At 41.5% G+C, this 22,537-nt stretch overlaps 3 protein-coding genes across 3 annotated transcripts in view; all 3 read right to left on the bottom strand.

Annotated features, from left to right (window-relative positions):
* The window catches only part of LOC102210858 (uncharacterized), a 19,267-nt gene extending 10,695 nt beyond the window's left edge, over window positions 1-8,572 (bottom strand). The window contains exons 1-9 of the mRNA XM_005723017.1: window positions 8,211-8,572; window positions 7,766-7,862; window positions 5,691-5,904; window positions 5,264-5,406; window positions 2,755-2,929; window positions 2,548-2,603; window positions 1,500-1,696; window positions 1,294-1,404; window positions 1,016-1,141 (exon numbers count right to left, since the gene is read on the bottom strand). Coding sequence (XP_005723074.1) covers window positions 1,016-1,141; window positions 1,294-1,404; window positions 1,500-1,696; window positions 2,548-2,603; window positions 2,755-2,929; window positions 5,264-5,406; window positions 5,691-5,904; window positions 7,766-7,862; window positions 8,211-8,396 — 1,305 coding nt within the window. The 5' untranslated portion in view covers window positions 8,397-8,572. The remainder of the gene's footprint in view (window positions 1-1,015; window positions 1,142-1,293; window positions 1,405-1,499; window positions 1,697-2,547; window positions 2,604-2,754; window positions 2,930-5,263; window positions 5,407-5,690; window positions 5,905-7,765; window positions 7,863-8,210) is intronic.
* A 4,499-nt stretch (window positions 8,573-13,071) lies between these two features.
* Window positions 13,072-15,223, bottom strand: slc25a5 (solute carrier family 25 member 5). Its single transcript, XM_005723016.2, has 4 exons — window positions 15,042-15,223; window positions 13,829-14,315; window positions 13,594-13,734; window positions 13,072-13,486 (listed from the first exon to the last, which is right to left on the bottom strand). Exons 1-4 carry the CDS (start codon window positions 15,150-15,152, stop codon window positions 13,329-13,331), a joined length of 897 nt encoding a protein of 298 aa, XP_005723073.1. The 5' UTR covers window positions 15,153-15,223; the 3' UTR covers window positions 13,072-13,328.
* Window positions 15,224-15,310: 87 nt separating this feature from the next.
* slc25a43 (solute carrier family 25 member 43) lies at window positions 15,311-22,106 on the bottom strand. The gene is made up of 5 exons (XM_005723015.1): window positions 21,654-22,106; window positions 19,831-20,072; window positions 19,544-19,716; window positions 17,110-17,244; window positions 15,311-16,751 (listed from the first exon to the last, which is right to left on the bottom strand). The coding sequence occupies exons 1-5, from the start codon at window positions 21,923-21,925 to the stop codon at window positions 16,539-16,541; spliced, it is 1,035 nt and encodes a 344-aa protein (XP_005723072.1). The 5' UTR covers window positions 21,926-22,106; the 3' UTR covers window positions 15,311-16,538.
* Between the last annotated feature and the right edge of the window lie 431 nt (window positions 22,107-22,537).

Raw genomic sequence — 22,537 nt, 5'->3', positions numbered from 1 at the left:
TAGACATAGTCAAGACAATCTGCTGTAGTTCAAACCGAGGATCAGAATGAGAAAGAAAGGCAATTTAACAGTCTTTGAATTTTGTCAGTTTTTTGGTGACAGATGGGCTGATCTGAATATTTCAGACACTGCTGCTCTCCTGTGATTTTCCCACAACCATCTCTAGTGTTCAAAGGAAAAAGAAAATATCCACTCAGCATCAGCTCTCTGGGTGAAAATGTCTTGATGATGCCAGTGGCCAAAGGAGAATGGCCAGGCTGTTTGAGTTTATAGGAACGTAAAGTTACAACCAAGGCATGCAGAATAGTATCTCTGAACAAGCAACATGCAGATAAACTACAGCAGCAGAAGACCACACTGGGTTTCAATCATTTCTGCTAAGGGAACTCGGGCTACAATTCCCGCAGCCCCACCAAAAAAGGAAAACAGCGACTGGGAAAGCACTGCCTGCTCTTATGAGTCCTTTTCTGCTGCAACTTCTGGATGGCATGGATCCATCCTTACCTTGAATCAACGGGTCAGGCTAGTGGTGCTGCTGTAATGGTGCTGAGATGCACTTTACACATAATCTTCTGATAGTATACCACATTACAAAGCTCAAATCATCTCAAACTGGTTTAGTGTAGCTTGCCATCACCAGTGTGTGAATGGGTGGATGACTGGATGTGTAAAGCGCTTTGGGGTCCTTAGGGACAAGTAAAGCGCTATACAAATACAGGCCATTTATAGTGAACACAACAATGGCCTCCACAATCTCCAGATGTCAATCTAGTATGGGCACCCTTAGGATGTGGTGGACTGGAAGATTGACATGATTACTGTGCACCTAACCGCAGGAACTGTGTGATGCCATCGTGTCAGTGTGGACCAAAATCTTTGATTGTTGGGGTTTTCTCTGTAAAATTGTAGCGTCTTGTACCTTACAATATAACTGTGCAAATCAGAACAAACCAGTTTAAGGGAGAAAACTGGGAACAAAGATGCAACAAAACAGAACTTTCATTTGTCCTTTTACCTGCCATCTGTTGCTGAAGTGTACAATATCCATGTAGCTCTTCTTGATGTCCCATTGGAGGTTCTCAGGACTGTCTTTTTCCTCCAGGTGAACAGTGAAGATTAGCTTCTCATCCTCCCAGTCAGCCTACAATGTAGTAAACCACTGTTAAAAAAAAAAATCCAGCTCAAAACTTTAACATGTCACCCAAGGACATTGTGCTTGCTATTACAAGGCCTCTGCAGACAGATAACAAGCCTCCAGGACTTTCCACACCTTCACTGATATTTATAACTCACATTCAGGATGCTGACAGCCCAGCGGCCAACGCGCCACATCTCATATGACAGCTTGAATTCGATCATGTCCTCCTGAACGGCTGTCAGGTAGTCCTCCAGATCACCATCTTCCTAATTTTGTATGGCCAAAAGCAGTAATGAATCTGTTATGTCTGGCAAATTATTGTCTTCATTTTATAACACTGCATTATATGAAGCAGCCTTACCCCGTCAGAGTCTTCCTCCTCCTGGCTGTGAATGGAGCCCTCCCTGCTGCTGACATTGTCATCGCTGGACAAGTCTCCCCTGTAGGCTGTGATCTTCAGCAACCGCTCCTGCTCCATCTTTTTCATCTTCTTTTTCTTGGCTTTCTTTAACTTTATCTTGTGCACAAACTTTGACCATCCTTCCTTTAACTTGTTGCCTAAAATAGAAAAGAAAAAAAAAAAAGCCCAAAACACATACATTACATTGCGAGAGAGACATCTTTATTTTCACTCACATTTATACTCAAATTATGTCCCCCTCTCGAATATGCATTTGTATACAATAACGAACTCTCGATAATGAACACCACTTTGGCTGAAAAACAGGAATACACTTGCATTGTGAGGAAGTGTAGCAACAGTGGGTGGTGAGACAATGTGAGAGAAAAAGTAGTCTCAAAACAGCACGTGCTCAGTTAGGCATGACAGCAGGCAAGCATGATCAGCCTTTCAATTTTATGATCTATGTGACAGCATAACAATTAATTAAAATCACATCAGACTGAAATAAATGTCAGAGATTATAACAGATGAGTGTTTCTGATGCAACCATTGGAGAAGATTTGTATATTTATCATATCACAAGGTTCATTATCCTGACATAATCCATTCTTATTAAGACATCATTACTGTTGGATTGATCAGAGTTGCATGAAGACATGGCAGGAATTATTTGGCATTCTGCTTGAGGTTTGTGTAATTAGCCTTCTGGACACACAAGCAAGATAAACAGGGGACTAATTCTGCACTGAAAGGGAGGCTGGTAAAGGAAATCAACATGTCACATAGCTCGCAACACATTCATCAAACAGTTGTAGTACAAGACATTGCACAAGCGCGGTCATCTAGCCTCAGAACACCCACCACCCACTCCATCTGCCTTCTCCCTCAAGTTTAAAATGTTTTCTTGCTGGTAAAAGGATAAAACTAGAAACCGCATGTACCATTTCCCACAGTTTCACAGAGCTTTGGATTGAATAAGCTGCTACAATTCAATCACTAAACACACCTTTCCCTTTACCCTTGGTCCTGGTGCCGTCTGAATTCCCTGTGCCGTGCGAGCTCCTGCAGGGGGGAGAGAAGGAAAAAAAAAGCCACCAAACAAATCCAGGTCAATTCCAATTTCAGACGCAGAAGGTGGCAGTTACAGTCATTGCTTTGAGGCTCACTACGGTTCAGTCAAGTCAGCGGGGTGCAAAAGATGACAGCCACTCACACATCACTATCTCCCCCCTCGCCTTTGCTCTCCTGTGAAGCCAGAGAGGCTTTTTCAGTGTCTGATCCATAGAGCTCCTCCACTGAGTTTTTGGATGTCACGATGGCAAGCTGGCTCACCACTAGCTGGTTCAGATTGTCGGGGTCAGACAGCCATGCAACCAAATGTCCCAATCCTGAGAAAACAGCCAACATTAATACACGGTCCTGTTTGAATCACTAATATTGCTATTTGATCAGTAATTGTAGCTCTAACAGTTAAATGACTGGCTAAATGTACTGGGAAATACACTCATTTTTTGGTGAGAAGCCCGAAATCCCTGCGATATGCCTTAATAAATAACACTTAACAGTGGCCTCCTGGTTAGTTGTTAGTTTAGTGTAATCCTGCAAGGTTGTGTTACCTACGCCTCATAGCTCTTGAGGTGGCTGGCAAGTTGCTGCCAGGAAAACTGAGTTGATGGGCAGCATCCTCAACTGTTTAAAAACCTCTAAATTCAGCCTTGAGTTATGGCGGCTCGAGTCAGATTGCATTTTTTTGCTAAGCAGGTCCCACAAGAGTAGCAACTGTCACAGCCTGTTGGCGATTCTCCAGTTAGCTTTGCAGCATCCCAGTAACCTAGGACTCCCATGCAGGCGTTTAAGACAAAACATTCACCGTTTAACACTGCACTTAAACTGCTTTGCAAATTACATGCAACTTGACTTTTTAGGGGTTTTGTTCCAACTGCTGTATGAGTTTGTTGTATTCATTCAAAGGTTTTTTGCTGTTATGTAGCCTCGATTAAAAGGCTTTTTCATTTAAAATATAAATTTGCCTTTTCTCATTATGAAAGCTTGTAAGACAAAAACAATCATTTATATGTTAATTAATCTGCTCTTGTGGTTTGAACACCCTTCAGTTTGTGTTTTGATGGGGAGCTACCACTGAGATACCCACAAAGCCTAAAAACCTGGATTATCAGTAAACAAACTAAATCAGCCAACTTTTGAGAGCATGTAAGGAATTAAAAGCGTACCCCCCCCCCCACACCACCCACTCAGTTTCCACTTGGAAGTGTTGAAATCTAGATTTCTATCCATCTATTTCCTTAACTACTCGTTCAATTTATGGTAGTATGGGGTGCTAGAAAATAGAGGGCTGCAGTCTTTTCTGTTAGTTTCCTTTTCATATGAAAGAGTGCCTGACACCCACTCTCTACTTGTCCAGTTTACTCATTTTTATTATTATTTATTTATTTATTATTTTTTTAACTAAAGACACTGCACAGCATGCCAAAATATGTTACCAAATTTGAATTCTTTGAGAATCACCTTGTTGTTGCTGTCAAACTGTGTTGTCTTTGGGGTTTTTCATAAATTCAGCAAAAGAAATGGGAACAAATGACGAGTTTTTGTCACATGCTGTTAGCAACAAAGTCCCTGAAAGCACAATTCAAAATGGGTTCTTTGCAAAGTTGCCTGTTCATACAACACTGGTTCATCCCTCGAGTTAGGTCTTTGGAATGGAGCTTTAACCAGACTATCAGTAAAACAGGAAAAGTAATAACCCAACTGATCAGCAACCTAATTATTCTAGTTACCAAATACTGTAGGTGTATTTCTCAGAGGTAATTCTGGTGGTACTTTACTTAAGCATGTATGTATTGCACGTGCAAGTGTTGAGGTTTAGTGATAATCCAAAGGAGAAGCAGTAACAAAGCCACTTGCACCTTCAAAATAGCCAGCAGAAAAGCAGCGCTAGACACACCCCTGATACTTATGCATACAGACCCTACAATCCCCATAAAAGAAGCACGTGTCATGCACACTTCGGATTTTACACATATTATGCAAGATACAACATGCTGGTTCCAGCTTTATATTTAAGACAGTGCTCGCATAAAACCTGCAATAAGATAAGATAACCTTTATTAGTCCCACACGTGAGAATAAGAGAAAATTAAAGCATTTCCTCAAAATATTAAGTGTTTAAAGGTGTCACATCAACTCCTCTGTGAAATGAATAACTGGAATTGATAAAACAAACCATATTGCTAGAGTAAATGAGTATTCAGAATTTTTACTGCAACACTGAAGCTACAAATAACGTTGCCAACTACTCCAAATCTTTTAGTTATGGCTCTATGAGCAGTTGCCAGAAATTAGCACTTTCTAACCACCAAACAGCAGAGCAGAATGGACGTGCATATAATTTTTAAACTACAGCTGTAAAAATCACTTATTGTCACTGAACAACATGCGTAATTGCAAAAACCTACCCCACAGCAAGTCTCTCTCCGGATGAAGCATTTCATCTGTTACTATAAAAATGACAAAACCCTGAGGGGGGGATTGGCAGATCACTGCAGAAGGAGCCTTCTTTTTATGTAACCTAAGATTCATGTCTAAGCTCTACAATGCCACTGACAATAAGGGATTACACACAACTCGCACTCCTCAAAGAATTCATGTGAGGCTTAGTCCTTATATAAGACTGTTGCTGCAGAGATGATTTAATGCTTCCTTACCCTTTAAGGCAATGATCTCATTTAAGGCACAGCGGTTGACTTCTTGGCCCCAGAGAGATTTGGGGAAAAGGTTACATACCAGAGCATCAGAGAGCTCTCGGAGAACTGCAATCTCCTTTGCTCTGGACCTAAACAAGAGCTGTCTGAAAGAGAAAGCAAAAGAACGAGAACAGCAAGTATGAGTAAGTGCTCAGTGTTTATCGCCACAAGTGCGTGATCATAATCTTAATTCTGATGTGGCACACTACTCTTAAAACTATGTGCCTTAGGAAAAATGCATTATCGCAAGGTACAGTAAAAAGTAAATTATTCATAGGTGATAAAAAACACTGGAGGTATTTATAGAGTTCTCAAATGTTACTGAGTGCAAAGAAGCAACAGCATGAATTCTGAATCCTATTAAATAAAAGAAAGTGTAAAGCTTCACCTGTCAGACTGCTTCGCGTTATGCAAGTGCTGGGTCAAAATCCGAATGGAGCCCACGACTGCGTGGGAGACATCAAAGTCTTTGGCCCTTTCAATGATGCGGTCGATTACAAAGTCGAATTCCCTGCTGAGAACCTGGTGCAGGGGCTGCTGCTCGCACGACTCGGGGACGGCGTACCAAGGCAGGACGAGCTGAGCGTAGGCGCATTCAAACACTGCGAGGACAGCAGGCACACAGCAAGTCAGTCACAAAGGAAAGTTACATTCACACTGTGCTCCCATGCTCACCTCCTGAGCATCAAATTCAACAACTGCGCTGACTTTTAAGCTTTTTTTTTTTTTTAAAGCAAAATTCAAACTCCCACTTCTGAAGTCCAGAATTATTTATATAAATCTTGGCACACATTTCCGTGACGTGATTTTGAAGGCCAGGCCATCTGGAGTTCAGCTACTCAGCTGTGAATTCACTGAGCAGGTTTTTTGCTGTTGTTTTCTTGATATTAGCACAACTTCAGTTTTATTTCACAGATACGCTGAGAAATGTCAAATACAATGTTAATGTGGGGCTGTTACAGTTTCTCATTTAATTTGCAGGGATATTTGAGAATTATTAGTATTTAGCAATTAACTGGCCACTTCATTAGTTACACCCTGCTAGTACTCCTTTTGCATTATGAACAGCCGTATTTCTTTTTTGCACAGATTCCACAACTTGCTGAAACAGTCCTCAGAGATTTTAATCCGTATTGACATGATAGCATCAAACAATAGCTGCAAATTTGTCTGCCTTACATCTATGATGTGAAGCTACCATCAGAAGATGGGCACACTGTGATCATAAAAGGGTGGACATTGTCAGCAACTATACTCGGATAGGCCGTAGCATTTCAACAATACTCAGTTGGTACTAAGAGCGCTAAAATGTGCCAAGAAAATATCCCCTACACAATTACATCGTCAACACCACCCAGAACTGTTGATACTCGGCAGGATGAATCTACGCTTTCATGTTGTTTACTCCAAACTGACTCGAACTTGTCCTCTGACCTCTAGCATCAACAAAGCATTTTAAGCCCAGGGAACCGCTGCTCACTGGATATTTTTGCTTTTTTAAGTCCATTTTCTGTAAACTCTTAACAGAGCTGTGAAAACCCCAGTAAATGCGCAGTTTGCGAAATACTCAGACCAACTCATGTGGCACCAAAACCTTATGTCACATTCAACGAAATTTAAAGTCACCTTTCTTCCCATTCCTCATGCCTACTTCAAATGTCACCAGGTCACCTTGATTTGTATGCATTCCTAAATATACAGAGTTGCTGCCATGCGATTTGGTCAATTAGATTTTTGAATTAGGGGCAGCTAAACGGGTGCACCAATCAAACTTCCAGGTGGGTGCATATTTAATGTACAAGACACCTGCAAACTATCTGGCATTTTTCTATTTTGTTTGTATAAAAATGAAACAAGATTTATGCAAAATTAAAAAGTGTTCTTATTAAATATTCTAGAGTGACTTTACATATGTTTGTGGTGCCCAATAGATACAGACATAAGCTCCAAATGGTAGACAGCCTATTCATTTGTATCATTATAAAAACAGGAAAAAGAAAAAGAAGCTGTATTATCTTTTTACTTTGTCACAGGTTTGCAGATCTCTGCAGGAAGAGGAAAAACTGTTTAAAAACCTCATATGGTCTGGGCTTACCACAAACCAATTACCAGTGCTCAAAAGCGCATAAATAAACACAAAGCTTTATGAAAACCTCCATCTTATTTCCTGCTTAACAGCCACAGTGATGTGTAGCATACCCATCTGCTGTGGGTGTGCTGGTTAGCTTTTTCTTCCTTGAAATCCCTCCCCAGTCTGTGTAACAGGAGCTCCAGTTCCAGTCTGTGTCAATGCAAAACTGTTCTTTCCAACTATATCAAGTCAAAACAGAACTGAAAATCTGCTGAGACAGGCCCGACTTTGACCCTTCACTTCGGTCCTCATGTAAAGCACTGCTAACCTGCAATGACAGACAGTCCCGTCCCCTACAGACAAATTACTCCACTGCAAAAGACATGCTTCACCTTGCTGTAAAGATCTCTTCACATGTGGATACTGAGACTCCAGCGGCACAGCCAGGTCCGGTGTGTCTCCATCAATCAAGTCATCAACAACAGTTTCCTGGAAAACAGGAACACTGAATTAAAAGCCAGGGGCTATAAAATTGCAGCATTAAAGTGCAGGACTCTGGACACTTTCATTTTTAATGTACATTTTCAGAGTTCAGGTATGCGTGTAAACATGGGAGATGACCCACCTACGCGTTGGTGTGGTCTTTCGTTAAAGTTATGAGTAAAACAAGCAACAACCCTCATTTCAACCCTCACCGGTGATTCATAGAAGGCTGATAAGGTGATACAAAATACCATCACGTGACTGTAAAACGCACCTCACGCTCACAATTGTAATTATTAACACTTCTACGGTGGTTTTGCAACTAGTTTTAACACAAACAACTGCGCAAACTACCTGAACTGGGTCGTCCTTCGCCTCTTCGTCCGTCTGTGTGCCGCTCTCTCGCCCGCTGACTGCAGACAGCAGCGGGGTGGAAATGCAAAGAAGAAAACATAAGTACTGAGTCAGTGTGCGTCCGCAGTCTGAGCAATACCAAACCAAGCCGAGGGTTATGGCGATGGAGAAGCGCCATAGATACATGTTCCTTCCTTAAAATAGGCTCTTTTTGCTCGTATCTGTGACTTCGAGCCTGACTGTGTTACATTCAGCCAGAGTAGGTTTGTTCGCCCACATCTTTTGCACGGACAAGAAGCGACTGTTTCCTCTTAGCGCGAAGTCACACAGCGGAAAAAGCGAACTTTATTGAACTGCTTTAAAGCTGCGCTGTGATTGGCTGGGGGCAGGCCCCGGTTGCCGACTAGTTAATTGTATGAGGGCGCCATCTACAGGCGACACCTTTACCTGACAGCGAGAGTGGCACAATACGACTCTATTCAAAATTATCCGTAAGCACCAAAACACGAGTTATTTACGAATATGATACTTGATTGGTGATTCCCTCCTTTGTTCATTGACTCTTTTCTTTTATTCTTTTTTTTTGTTTTTTTTTTTTTGTTTTTTTGTTTTTTTTTCTTGTTTATTTTTGCTTTTGTTGCTTTGGCGAAGCAGTGGACGGGGTGGGTGGGGGTGGTGGGTGTTTTGTGTGATTTGTACCGGAGCGGGAGTGGCAGGGGTGATTTGGAAGATTTTGGTGATAGTTGTTATGCTTTGTGTTTTGTATGGTTTGGCGCTGGTGGCACTGGTGCTGAGGGTGGTGCTTCTGGGGCTTCGGGGCATGGGGGGGTTTGAGGGGTGTTTTGTAAGGTTTGTGCATGGGGAGGGTTGGTGTGATAGAAGAGGGTGTTAGGGACAGGGTGAGGCGGAGGCAAATGATCCACTGTGGTGACCCCTAGAAGGAGCACCCGAAATAAGAAGTTTTGCTGGTGGATCTTAAGCTGCAAATCACACAGTACCTGAAGTACTCAGATAAAGTACTGTGAACTTGTGCTTCAGTAAATGTAAATAATATTCAGATGCCTAAAAAGTATTATTCTAACAACACAGAAATGTTTCATTAAAGGTTAAAGTCCTCCAAATTTCCACTTTTATCAAATTAATCATGTGGACCATTCCATCTCAAATCAGCAAACTCTGACAACATTTTCTGCTCTAGGATCTCTGAGTTGCATGAAGATGTTATGGTCCAGTGTTTGAACATATATAATGAGAGCTGGAAAATTTTAGCTTCATAAAGCAAATACTTAAATATTTTTTCAAACATCGAAAGCTGAGCCAATGTTTGAACACTGAATGTTTTAAGATCTAAAGAACTGTTAAAGATAAAAGCTTGAAATTTTCACTGGTCTTTCATACAATCGACATGATTAAGAATCTGTCATTCAGGACAACATAAACAAAGATCGTGTATTCAGATGCATTAAAAATATCTGAATATTGGCCACTTAAAAGAAAAAGTCCAGCACTTCTGCAAAGTTCCATATTTGAACACACACTAATAAAACCAACTTCACATTGCAAAATACACAGTGACAAGTTCTGAATAGTATATTGTTATATGATGTATTTGTTCCAAATTAAACATTCAGGTTCAACCTTATTTTTAACTTATTATTTATTTATTTGGACAAGGAAAACAAGTCTATTCCTTCTGCTTCTTTTCCTCCTGCCCACATCCCAAGAAAAATTCTCTGAGCACTGCTTCATTATTTCAGACTGTGATACTGGCAAGGGCCAGTGAAAGGAAGAAAAGGATGTGGAGCTCATTAAACAGACAAAGAGTGAATGGGAGAGAAAGAAGATAGCAACAGGTGTGTGTGTTCATGAAAGCTTACATTAAATAGAGTATTATCGTTATTAAAAAACAAAACATGAAAGACTCTGGCTGCTTCATTTTCCATTAAATATAACGTTAGAGCTTTTAGCAAAGCTGTGTTGTGATGTTTCTTCTAAAGACCACAAGGTGGCGCAATCACTGCTCTTCAATTTATTTCTTTTTTATTTATTTATTTATTTTTTGTCGTCAATAAAAATAAAATCTTAAAAATCCATGTCTGATGTCTGGCAGGACTTAAATTGTATAAATAAGCTAACAATTACAAAACGTGCTGGAAACCTTCAAAATAAAAGGTTTCCAGCACGTTTTGTAATAGTTAGGTTATTTACACATTTAGCACGCAAAAAGCACCCGCATAATGATCTTAACATAGTAACATTTAAATGTACCAGAATCGTTGTTGTATTAATATATATTAGAGCAAATATCATATGCGAGTCTTTGTTTTTACTGGGATCATGTGATAGATACGGTAGAAGAGACTGCCATGAGTGGAAAGCTCTGAGGTCATGACCCCGTGACGTAACTCGGTCTAACAGCCGAAATTACGCAACAGCCCGGCTGACAGAAGTTTCTCATCGCCCAGAGTAAAGGGTAGTAAAGGGTATCTTCAGTGATCCGTAGACCTGCATAGCGTAGTACGGGAATGTAACTATGTACTTTTACATAAGCACAGCATTGTACTCATTTTGTGTAAATATTACTTTTTTTTAACCACACCACATTTTTTCATAATAACATAATAACAGTAAAACACTAGTAATGAGACATTAAAGCCTCAGTTTTAGTAGTAAAACAGAGAGATAACACTCACGGGGTGAGTTTGTTTATATTTGGTCATGTTATGCTTCAGGTAATGTTTTTTTTTTTATGTGGCTTTATATGTCATTAGTGTTTTTTCCCCTGTGGCAGTGCAACCTTTACTTAAGAAGCTATCGCCTACTCTCCATCATAAAAACTGCAAATGTCCGGGAGCAGCGTGTGTTTCTGTTTGTAATAAAGGTTCTAAAAATAATGAGAAGAAGCTGCTTTGGGCTGCTCCCTTACTCATGAGGGGTTGCCACAGTGGGCAGCTCTACGTGTTTGATTTGGCAGAGATTTTACTGTGGATGTCCTTTGTGTTTACTCCCAGGACTAAATCTTTCTTAGGCAAATGTGTAAACCGCTACTCAAGTGGTTACTGGAGCCACTATGAAATAATATTGAGAAATAGTAATACAGTCCACCAGCGAAATTCATCTATTTTTATGACTGAGGAATTGAGTAAAGGACTCGTGTTACTTCAAGGAGCTGTGGCATATCTTAAGCCACGCAGACAGTGAGTAAAAGGTTGTGATCCCTGTTAAAGCTGTAATGGGACAGCTGTAACGTGAGGCCTACTGAATGAAGGATTAACTATGGGCTACCTGCTGAGAAGGGCCTTTCAGACCAGACTGGAGAAAACGGCATTAAAACTCATTTCTGTGGGTAAGAGGTCGGGTCCAAGTCGTTGTGAATCACTGAAAGCAAGATTAGTCCAGCTGAGTAAATCATGTAATCTGTTAGCCTCTTTTTAGCAGCACTGTGTCCTCCACTCAGGATCAATTTGGGTTAAGCGTCCAAGTCGTAGTCATTGTGTCTCGTCAAGATTAATTTGATTAATTCTGCTTGTCATCTTGGAAGTAAGTGATTAAGTTTGAGGACATATCACTGGATCAAAGAGTGGAAAACACTAAAGGCACATTGCCAGTGACAGAATTAAACTTCTGATGAACTTTAAGAGCTGCACAGTGAGTCAAAGACCTTAATATTCTCATTCACTCATGGTAAGAGTAATTAAAGCAGTGACTTAAGACTCATGGAGGATTTCTGGGGCGCTAACAGTCCACAGCGGCTAGAGATTTTGAATACGCTGCACTGATCCAGAACCTGGGTTACAAAGATTTTTTTTCCCTCAGTTTCTTTTACTAGTAACATTTGTCAAATTTCCTCTAAAATGAAACTTTAAAAAAAAAATGCATAAATGCAGAGATGATGTTCAGAGGGGGCAGCAGTTCTATCATGTCTGAATAAAGAGAGCCGATTAAAGTGGCCAAGTGTCCCCATGGTCTCATGCCCAGCATGTGTCAGGATGCCACTGTTAGATCAAACTGTTTACATAGACACTTCTCTTGACTTTCAAACATTAAGCTAGGTTTGAATTTAATTAAACAGACATAACTGAACCAAAGTTGAGTTAAACCAAAGAGCACAAAGTCTGCAGCTGACTTTTATAGAACGGCCTGCCCACCCTCGATTAGCTGGACCAGTAAGAACACTATGTCCTGTCCTACACAAGTGACAATCATGTGCCTCTTTACGCATGCCAGGATCATGTATCAGCAGGAATTTATGACACCCCCTTTAAATACACGTGGACACAAGCAGTGCACCCCACTAGAAACCCTCTACATTGTCATTTATGTGTTTTAATAACCAGCCAGAATGCAGAAATCTCCTCCAGTACACTTTCATTTCATCCCGAGATCCCTTCAGCGTGACAGTAAATAACTTGTGTGTCAAACTGGTAACTGGACAAATGGCTCAAGGTCGTAGTCGTCAGTCACACCAGTTGGGAGTCAGAAGAGGCTTGGCAGGAGATAAAAGTATATTTAGAAGGTTGGAATAATCCACCTTACAACAGGTAATCCTAGAGGAAGTCACCTGTGCAAATGTTCTTCGAAACTATTTTATAATTCTGTAAATGCACAGGAGACTGCTAAAGCTAATGACTTTCTGCGAATCATTTCGCTGCGAGCATGTCTCGGTTAAAATATCGTCTGCGGGTCAACGTTCGCAGCTGATTTTGGCGCCCCCCCAACTGCAACCTGCAAGTCTAAGATTACATTTCTCACAAGAGGCAGCCAAATATCTTCCTCAGGAGGCGTGACTGAGGAGACGCGCAGTCACACTCTGTCGCGTACACTTTATACATGGCATTACACCTCAAAACCAGGCCGGAGATTCACTCTGTAGGTTGCCTTTATTTCTCGCTTACTGGCAAGGTTCCTGTGTTCAGGGAATGACATTCTGGTAAGGGGCAAAACAAAAAAGAAAATGAATGGGCCAAGAGAAGAGTGCATAACATATTCCCCCAGTACAACTAGTAGAAAATACTAGTTGGTCCCTATAAATATAGCTCGGCATTTAAGTCCTTCCAAATGTACAAGATATGTTACAGTTAAACTTCACAACATGAACAGTGAACATACAAAAACATCTTAGATGACTTTCTTAAGCTCATCATACAAGACGAGCACAAAGGCGCCACCCATGCCTCTCAGCACGTTAGACCAGGCTCCCTTGAAGAAGGCCTTGCTGCCCTCATCTCGTGCAATCTTCTTCCAGCAATCAATGGTGCCCGTGTACATGATGTCAGCTGAAGGGGAAGAGACAGAATCACACAGATGTTACAACCTCATTTAAATAGAACAGTGGGGGAAAAGAAGAGGAAGTTATACTTTGATTTTGTTGGGGTTTTATTACCTCCTTTGCGTCCAGACTGCATCATCATACGACGACGGACCGTATCGAAGGGGTAGGACGTAAGACCAGCTACGGCAGTCACACTCTGAGCAATCATCCAGCTCACTATAATGTGCGTATTCTTAGGGTCAGGAAGCATGCCTGTAAGAGAAACATTAGCCGGTGAGATTAAAAGGCTAAAAACTGCTATGTAAAAAGACATAAAGCTTTGTAATGTCTCTCAGCAAACACTCACCCTTTGCTGTGTCATAGATGCCAAAGTAAGCAGCTCTATAGATGATAATGCCCTGTACTGAAACGTTGAAGCCCTGGTACAGACCCCTAAGGCCATCGGACCTGAAGATCTTCACCAAGCAGTCTCCCAGACCTTTGAACTCACGCTCGTGGCCCCCTTTGCCGACATCAGCGGCGAGACGTGTTCTGGCGAAGTCGAGGGGGTAGACGAAACAGAGGGAGGTAGCTCCGGCGGCACCGCCAGATGCCAGGTTACCCGCAAAGTATCTCCAGAACTGTTTCCTCTTGTCCACGCCGTCGAGGAAAATCTTCTTGTACTTATCCTTGAAAGCAAAGTTTAGGGCCTGAGTGGGGAAGTATCGGATGACATTGGCCAGATTTCCTCTCCAGAAAGAGAGGAAGCCCTGCTCTTTGGGGATACGAACGACACAGTCGATGATGCCCTTGTACTGCTTGTCGACCGCAATCTGTTTGCTGGCATGTTGCACCTGTAAACAAAGCAGAGACACCGCAGTGCATTAGAGGCAGCAACAAGTGAAGCTCGTCATATCCCGTTTCCTCTTCAAGCTTTCACCTGGTCACCTTCGGAGTTGTCTAAGCTGGGAGATTCCCGTTATTCTACTGAGTCGCACACATTTGCTTTCATGTGCAGGTGGACAGCCCTTTCATTCAACAGTTCACAGCCCCGCCCCCTGCCACTGCTGAGGCCGGGCCCAATGCAGCAGTGAAGCGCCATGGCGCAAACCTTGCTGTGACCTTGGCTGTTTGATGTCAAGACAAACTAATGACCTGTCTTGACACGAGAATAACTTTAAACACCGCAGTGGCAACAGACGGTCACATTCTCCTGTCACAATGCCGCTTTTCATGCGAGCATTCAGGCCGGTCTATTACATAACAAGTGTGGTGCGCCTCGATTATGCTCGCTCCTCATCTGTGCCTGCACCAATCTCTGACAGAGCCGCTTCGATTTACTATTTTTAGCCCAGTTTCTACTCCTGACGATGCAGCAGATTTCCATTACTACTAGATTTTAAACCATTTGCCACACGCACAAGCATTTTAATAATTTCCCCTCCAAACATAAGAAATAAGAAGAAAAGCTGCAAATGAGCAACAGCAGTATTCAACACACGTGTGTGACTGATATCAATAATTACAGTGTCATTAGGTTTTCAGGTGTTTGCACAGGGATATAAGCAGTTCACACTCACCTGGAGCAGAAGCTTCACTCTCTCGATGGGAGCTACAGCTGTTTTAGAGATGGCAGCGGCGATACCACCAGCCAAGAAGTCCTTGGCAAAGGAAATAGCTTGTTCACTCATCTTCAGTTGCTATCAGCCGCCGTCCAGCTACTCTGTTGGTGGGGTTGAAATGGCCGAATCCTATCTAGAAGTGAGGGGATTTAAGGAGGCTGTGCGCGAGAAAAAACGTGAACTTCGATTCTTTTCTGCGATTGGCCGGCTCTGGGAGTAGTGGGCGGGGCCAGGTGATGACCTTCGATTCAGATTTGGAGCTTTCCCTTGTCACTCAGATAAATCGAGGCACGAGATCAGCCCCGCATGAGGGAAAGTTTATGAATTACTTTTGCGACTTTTTAAAACTTGCAAAGTCGCATCTGAACAGAAGTGAGAGGCGCCGTCACGGCGTTATATTATTACTATTCTTATTCATATTAACCTGAAGGTCGTGTCAAATGTCATTCTGGGGCAGATGAGGCCTCACAGTTATGGTAAAGGTCATCCCAGCTGTTAACGTCCTTTGGCTGCCACTGAGTTGCCCACGTGAGCTGACGTGATACAGTCACCTGACTGATTTCACTCTCAACCTGAGCACACAGACCTTTAAACCAAATAACAAATTGGCCTAAAGCAAATTACCACTACAAGCAAGAGAGGAGGTTGAAGAGTTGACCGAAAATGCAGAAACAAACCAGTAAACGTATTCAGCTATAAAAAAAATTCTTGTTAATATCTTTTCATATAATAATGCGTCACATATTACAGAATCTGAAAAGTAGCTTGTTGGAGTAAACAAAACAGTAGAGGTCAATGTCAAGTTTAAACTAGCAGAAAATGGAAATACTCTTGTAAAGTACAAGCACCTTAAATAAGGTGCATGTCCGTAGTAACTTTAAACAATTGAAAACGGGTTAGACTGCTGACAGACAACTTAAGGGCAAAGTCACCGTAGAGGAATGTGGGTTTCAGCAAACAGGAGGTTAAATCAATGTTTTTACCTTCAGAATGAAAAACAAATCATTTAAACCTCACAAACACTTTTCGTTCTTTCCATGTTAGCAGAATACATCATCAATAATGACATACTTTAACTTAAAACTCATTAAAATTTTTGCCTTCATTCATACATTAAAATTATAACCTGTCACATGGCGCTCATGATGGTCAGAGTTCACAGAATCCATGAGCATTTTTTTAAAAACTATTTTATGTGAGCAGACTATGGCACTGATTCTAATGCAGCAAAGAGCTCCCAAAATAAATATTTATCCTAAAAGGCACATGTCGGGTAAAAAGCCATCGTAAATCATGGATGGGTAAACAACTTTTTAAAATACTTTTAAATAAAATGTAAAAGTCTGAGAGAGGTAGGCTCCTGGATGCCCTTGGATTTGCTGTTGTGTCATTTTTCAGTCTCTTGCTCCCTCTCTCTCGTTTTTTTAATAAACTAGGCATCTTTCACGTAAAGCATCACCATCGATTTCTCAAAGACGAATCCCCTGAGCCAAAGTTCCTGTTTTTCAAGTGGCGCTTGACCTCTTCCAGCTCGTTCGGCCCGAGGCTCTGGTCGACCCCCGGTGTGAGCTTGTAGCTCAGGGGGGAGATAATGTAACCGTTGCGGTAAAGGCAGACCTGCTTGCACATCTCAAAGCAGGTGAAAAGAAGGCCAAAGTAGGGAACAATCTGTAGGGGAGTGACAAAAGACAACTGCATTTTAAAGTCACGCCAACACTTTATTATTTTGATCACAGATCGACAGAACTTGTACTCGGTATGCACTTTATTTTCATTAAAACGGTCACAAGTAAAAACAGTTTTGGGCTATGAAGGGATTTGTAGCTTTAAGAGCGGAGCATGCTGTTCCACCTTGGTAGTGAAATTCCTGCTGTGAACTACGCACACTAAACATTACTTTCCATGCCCCGCCCCTTGTTCCTGCGTAAAACACGTAAATGCTCTTATTTATATAACAGAAGATCAAACAGACCCGTACTTTGGCCATATAACAAGAAATTGCTACCAATGTATAAGTGAATCATACCTTTATTGTGTTGGCAGTAAGGCCGTTCCACAGTGAAAGGACGCCGTTGTGTTTAATCACCTGTATGAAACAGTCGATCATTCCAGTGAAATGGACGTCGACTCCTCCAAAATGGGGAAGACGGGCGCTTTGTGCCTGTTAAAAAGAATGAAAGCCAAAATAGGAAATGGTGAATCAGAGTTTGAAGGTGCTTATTAACTCAGAACCGGGAAGGTCAGAGGACATAATATTGTGACACTATGTGTTTGATTTTATTCAGCTGTCATTTATCAGTAAATGCAAAAGGACAGTCACAGGACCAATCAGGTAAATATAAAATATCTTCATATTGTTGGAGGGGCCACCAAAGTAGTGCCAAAGATTCAGAGAGCAACTATCAGAAGTAGACTATTGTGTTTCATGGATAAAGCACGAGACCAATAGGACTATTCAAACAGCTTCATCTGTAGAGGACACTTAAAGCTAGCCAAGCTAGCCAGCAAGTTAAACTATACACGTCTTAAATCATTACCCCAAGCCTCAGCAAACATCATCCGCTGTTTCCCCCCCATTCTCTGTGCTCTGTCCCGAATTAATGTTTAACTCTGAGCTTTTTAATGACAGACACTACAGCTGAATAGCTAAATGAAGCCTTTACGCAGGACTGTTCTTTAAAGTAAGTGACGTCGGTGCGATGCTTCAGCAGACTGGAAACACACGCCGGCTGTCTGATATTTGCTGGCTATCTTTAGAGAACATATCTATAGCTTCTGCAGAGCTGGGACACATTCACATTCCCAGCTGCTGTTGAACCTTGTTCTGCTGAACCCATCTAATAATAGGCAGATAAAACCGGATGTAGAATCCTGTCCTTTGCCACACCATTGTTCCCAATGGGTCCTTTGCAGCGTATAGACACCCTTATTTAAAAGCAACATGGTGCAGACCAACGACTCCTGTGATTATAATATTTTAAAACACATGCAGTAAATATCTCTTCTCTTTATATTTAGGTAAATCACCACTGAAGTAATTCTGATGTTAACTTTCCATACTCAAAATCATTGAGTGGCTGAGTAAGGTCAGCCCGTACTTAGGCAAACATCTACTGCCCTCTTATGGACTAAATATGGTACTACAGCCAGCATGTAGGAGCATCTACACTGTAAATGTGTTGTGTTTACAATCATTTCCCAATTACTCAGTCAGCAGCTGAGAGATCTGTAGAAGAAATATGAACTTAATTAAAAAGACTAACACAGTATTTCCAGTAGGACTGCCACGATTAGTCGACTAGTCACGATTATGTCGACTATTAAAATCGTCGACGACTAATTTAATAGTCGACGCATCGTTTGAAGCTTTGTAAGATCACAAAGGACGCAGGAATGAGTAGTAGGATTTAAGAGTGTAATAACGGACTGAAACAGAAGATGGCAGCACTGCATGTACAAGGATGCCAGCTGCCGTTAAACCCCGAAGAAGAAGAAGCTGTGTCCCAGAATTCATAGCGCAGCCCAGCGCAGTTGTCAACAATGGCGGCAGGTAGTTAGTTTTAACTTTACTCTTATTATTCTTTCTGGGTCACAAAATAAACGTTTAACATATTTTCAGGCGAGAATGTAGCTGTGTAAACCTCAAATATCTGCTCGGTTTATCAAGACACCACATATTTTCAAAAGCGCTCCGACGTTTTCGGAGACGTCTGTTACCCACTAGCTCGTTAGCTAGGCGGGGGCAAGGCTAACTAGAGCCGTGAGAACACCGGACTCCTGGCAAATCGTTTTCAAACCCACCGCCGTCTTTTGCTAGTCAGGTTAAACATATATATAAGTCACTTAGATAACTTAAAAATGTTATTGTTTGGCTTTCTTTAGTATTTTATTTGTTCCTGAGTAAATCGGTTTGGCTGAGATTAAAGTTATAGTTTTTGCACAGCTAAAACTGTCAAGCAGACAGCTGATTATCAGAAGTGTGAGACGCTGGAGAATATACTCCGGTGTCCTGTTATATTTTAGAAAGCAAGGAGTTTATTAAACTTCACCGAAACAATCTGCAAATTTCATTAAAAATTAATAAACTACCATCTTGTCTTTATTTTTAGTTAGCACAAACACTTCAAGCTGTAAGCTAATGATAGTTATATAAGACCAGATGCTGCTGGTGCAATAAGCTGTACGCTGTACGTCCAATGGATGATGATCTGATTAGTCGACTAATCGCAAAAATAATCGGTGACTAGTCGACTATCAAAATAATCGTTTGTGGCAGCCCTAATTTCCAGCATCGGTATGCAGCTGTAACACTTCCATTTAACACCTTTAAAAATATATCTATGGTGTATCTATCTTTATGTTTCTATTTTAATTACTTCCAGCTTGAAAAAACAAAAAATAGTCCTGTTTCAGTTCTCCAAACATACCCCACAAGCAGAAAAGGTGTTCTGTAAACTTACTTGCATTTTCCGCTTTACAGTTTCAAAAGGGTACGAGAGGGTTTGAGCCACTCCTGCTGCCAAACAGCCGTTTATTAAGTTCTGCAGGGGAGTGAAGCGAACAGGAGGCTCCTGCCACAGCTTGTCCAAGTTCATGTAAACTGCATAACATCCGACAGAAAAGGGAACTGCACCTGTAAGGACATGAAACTAAAGGTAAAGGTGGAGTTTCGTGACATGAGATTCATATGCAAAATATTACACGATCCACTAAAAACGAATTAGTTTGTAGCAACGTGTATACGAACCCAAGACAGTGAGGGAAAATCCCCTGTAGAGGGCGAGCAGCCCCTCGTTCTTGTAGATCTTTGACAAGGAGTGAGCCACGCCGATGTATGTGGGCTGCCTGCAGTTTTGAATGATCAGCCTGGTTTCTGCCACCTCCAGCGGGTACGTGGCCAGAGCAGCAACAACACCGGCCAGTCCACCAGCAAATATGGCTCTCCACTGAGAGATGAAGCCCAGTTCATCCATGTGAAGGTGGACTATCCTGCACACAGAGGAAAGAAATAAATCTATGAGAAATAAAACTCAGATGTCCCTGTAAGACAGTTTGTCTTGTAGACAGTCCAACACAATACATGCACATGGATATATAGATACACATGTATAAATAGATAGCTATATATAAAAAGACAAGATCCAAGTGGTTGTTCACAACATCGAAGGCCACCCTGTTTGTTTATGCATCGTGTTAGTATTTAAAATACACATGCAAATGACATTAAGTGTATTCAGAGCAGTCAGACAAGCTCTGCTGCTTTGAAATATTTTTTCCGGACATCTACTGCACCTATTTTTTTATTTCAGAGCACTTCTGGGAAGCCTCCAACACAGAAACACGTGAATAACTGAATCCACGTGTGTGTATTTGTGAGTGTCACAGACATATAGGAAAAGGCCTTCTTTCCTGGAACTGTGTGTACAGCATAGGACACCAGGTTGGCCACTCAGGACGTATTATTTATGTGCGCACACGCGTATAAGAAACAAAACGAAACAAAAACACCTCATCGGGAAACATAATGACTAATACAGATAGTAGGCAGTAGATTTGCTATTCTTTGCGGGATTACTGTTGTCTTGCCGGCTGCTTACTGCCTGTGTTTTGTCCTAAAGTTACCCAGCAGTGAATCGGTATACATGCCCTCATTTTTGCCTCATAGGCATTATTTCCTCTTACTGGGATTTTTTGTAAAACCACAGGACTCGCAGACCCAAACCAAAGTTCATCCAACTGCTTATATTTCTACGTATCAGAGCTGCAACATATAACAAACCCTAACAAAGCGGGGCTGGGAAATTTGGGACATCTTCAAAGAACGAAACCCCAAATCTCAAATATTGTGGATGTGGTTTTATTAATAATTTGAGCAATTTGTCAAGCAAAAACAACTATTTCAACAGTTTAACCTAATAAATTTGAAGGATTCTTGAGTCTACTGAAAAAAAATGGGACGGCTTAAAGGTTTGACTGAATTTGAAGTGACGCCAGTGTCTTCCATTGCCATCCATAAGTCAAAATTGGACATTTCGATCTACTCAGTAATAAACGCAATTTCGATAGTAAGTCGAAATTATGAGAAAATAAACGTTAATTCTACCATTTTCTACCAGTTTCGGGAATAAATAACATTTTGCACCTCACGATGGTTAATAACGGCACACTACCTGCGAGACAAAACCCGGGGAAGAGACAACCCTCGACTTTAAAACTCGGCTGAGAAAATCCAGCCTTCTGATTGGCTTAAAATGGAGCGTGCGACTCGCATAGAGAAACAGGAAGTGCATCTTTAACTTCAGGGATAAAAGAAAACAGACCATTTACGTCAACTATTTTTTATTCTTTTAGGTCCTGATACATAAAGAATTAGCTTGAATATTATTTTTTCTGTAATTTCAGCGTGTTTCATTCCGTTTTACACCTCAAAACACAGACGCAAAGTCGACGTCACGTGACCCAAGTCGAATAACAAACTATTTAGGATAAATTTGGGTCGAACGATCACATAAAATGCTTTGCAGTCCATACAGCGTGAGACAAACCATAAGTATAAGTAACTTTACTCACTTTCTGTATGTTGCGAGGTGAACTGCGTTGTAGGGAAACAACCGGAGGCAAGAGGCGAGATTTCCTTTCCAAAATCCCCTAAGCCCCTCATTCTGGTAGATGATGAGAAAACTTTGCCAGAAACCCCTCTTGGAGTGAAAGGTGCCCACCTGACTTTTAATTTTGACCACCTCTAAAGGTGACGTGACAGTTTTGCTAAAAAACCCGGCGAAACCGACGCACACGAAGCTCTGAGACCTCGTCAGCCTGTCGTCCTTTTTCACTGTGGCCATTGCTGCCTGGCCTTAATGCTCCAAACCGCCTGGCTCCCCCGATGGTTGCAGTTTTCTAGGATTTGCTTATACAGGTTAAACATCTAAATATAGATGGCGAGGAGGTGTCCGTTGCCCATCCCGACCGGCGGTGTAATGTGACAGTCACGTCACTTTGGTCGTTGCCGTGGGTGAGCATTGAACAGCAGAGGGCGCGCTTTGACCTCGGATCAATTATTACGTACAGACGATGCAATGCCGCAAATTAAAGTCCCTACAAATGTGAGTCATGCCTGCTGATTATCAGAAGCATAAAAGATGCAAAAGCATAAAAGTTCTTCAAAATCATTATTTGGTACAAGCACCTTTGTTCTTCAACACATCTTGAACTTTCTTTGTCTTCTTGAAGGACATTCAAAGTTCTTCTTTGGATGTTTGCTGCCTTTTGTTCTATTCTCTGTCAAGATGATCCCACTCTTCTCTAATAATGTTGAGGTCCACATTCTGGTGAGGCCAATTCATGACTGATAATGTTCCCTTCTGTTTTTCTACCCAGGTATGCTTTTACTGAGTTGGCTGTGTGTTTGGGATCATATTCATGCTGAAAAATTAAGCGGTTTCCAATCAGATGCT

Source organism: Pundamilia nyererei, unplaced genomic scaffold (genome assembly GCF_000239375.1).
Source record: "Pundamilia nyererei isolate P.nyererei 1_Seehausen unplaced genomic scaffold, PunNye1.0 scaffold00008, whole genome shotgun sequence".
Lineage (NCBI taxonomy): Eukaryota > Metazoa > Chordata > Actinopteri > Cichliformes > Cichlidae > Pundamilia > Pundamilia nyererei.
This window is presented reverse-complemented; position numbering and strand designations above follow the sequence as displayed.

What these genes read in the sequence shown, in the direction of transcription:
- slc25a5 (XM_005723016.2), bottom strand. Translation starts at nt 15,152, where the DNA reads ATGAGTGAACAAGCTATTTCCTTTGCCAAGGACTTCTTGGCTGGTGGT. An exon ending in CATCTATGACACAGCAAAGG is followed by an intron (nt 13,735 to 13,828) that starts GTGAGTGTTTGC and finishes TTTCTCTTACAG; the next exon opens with GCATGCTTCCTGACCCTAAG. An exon ending in GCAGTCTGGACGCAAAGGAG is followed by an intron (nt 13,487 to 13,593) that starts GTAATAAAACCC and finishes CTTCCCCTTCAG; the next exon opens with CTGACATCATGTACACGGGC.
- slc25a43 (XM_005723015.1), bottom strand. Translation starts at nt 21,925, where the DNA reads ATGGCCACAGTGAAAAAGGACGACAGGCTGACGAGGTCTCAGAGCTTC. An exon ending in CACCTCGCAACATACAGAAA is followed by an intron (nt 20,073 to 21,653) that starts GTGAGTAAAGTT and finishes CTCTGTGTGCAG; the next exon opens with GATAGTCCACCTTCACATGG. An exon ending in TTACTGCCAACACAATAAAG is followed by an intron (nt 16,752 to 17,109) that starts GTATGATTCACT and finishes ACTCCCCTACAG; the next exon opens with ATTGTTCCCTACTTTGGCCT.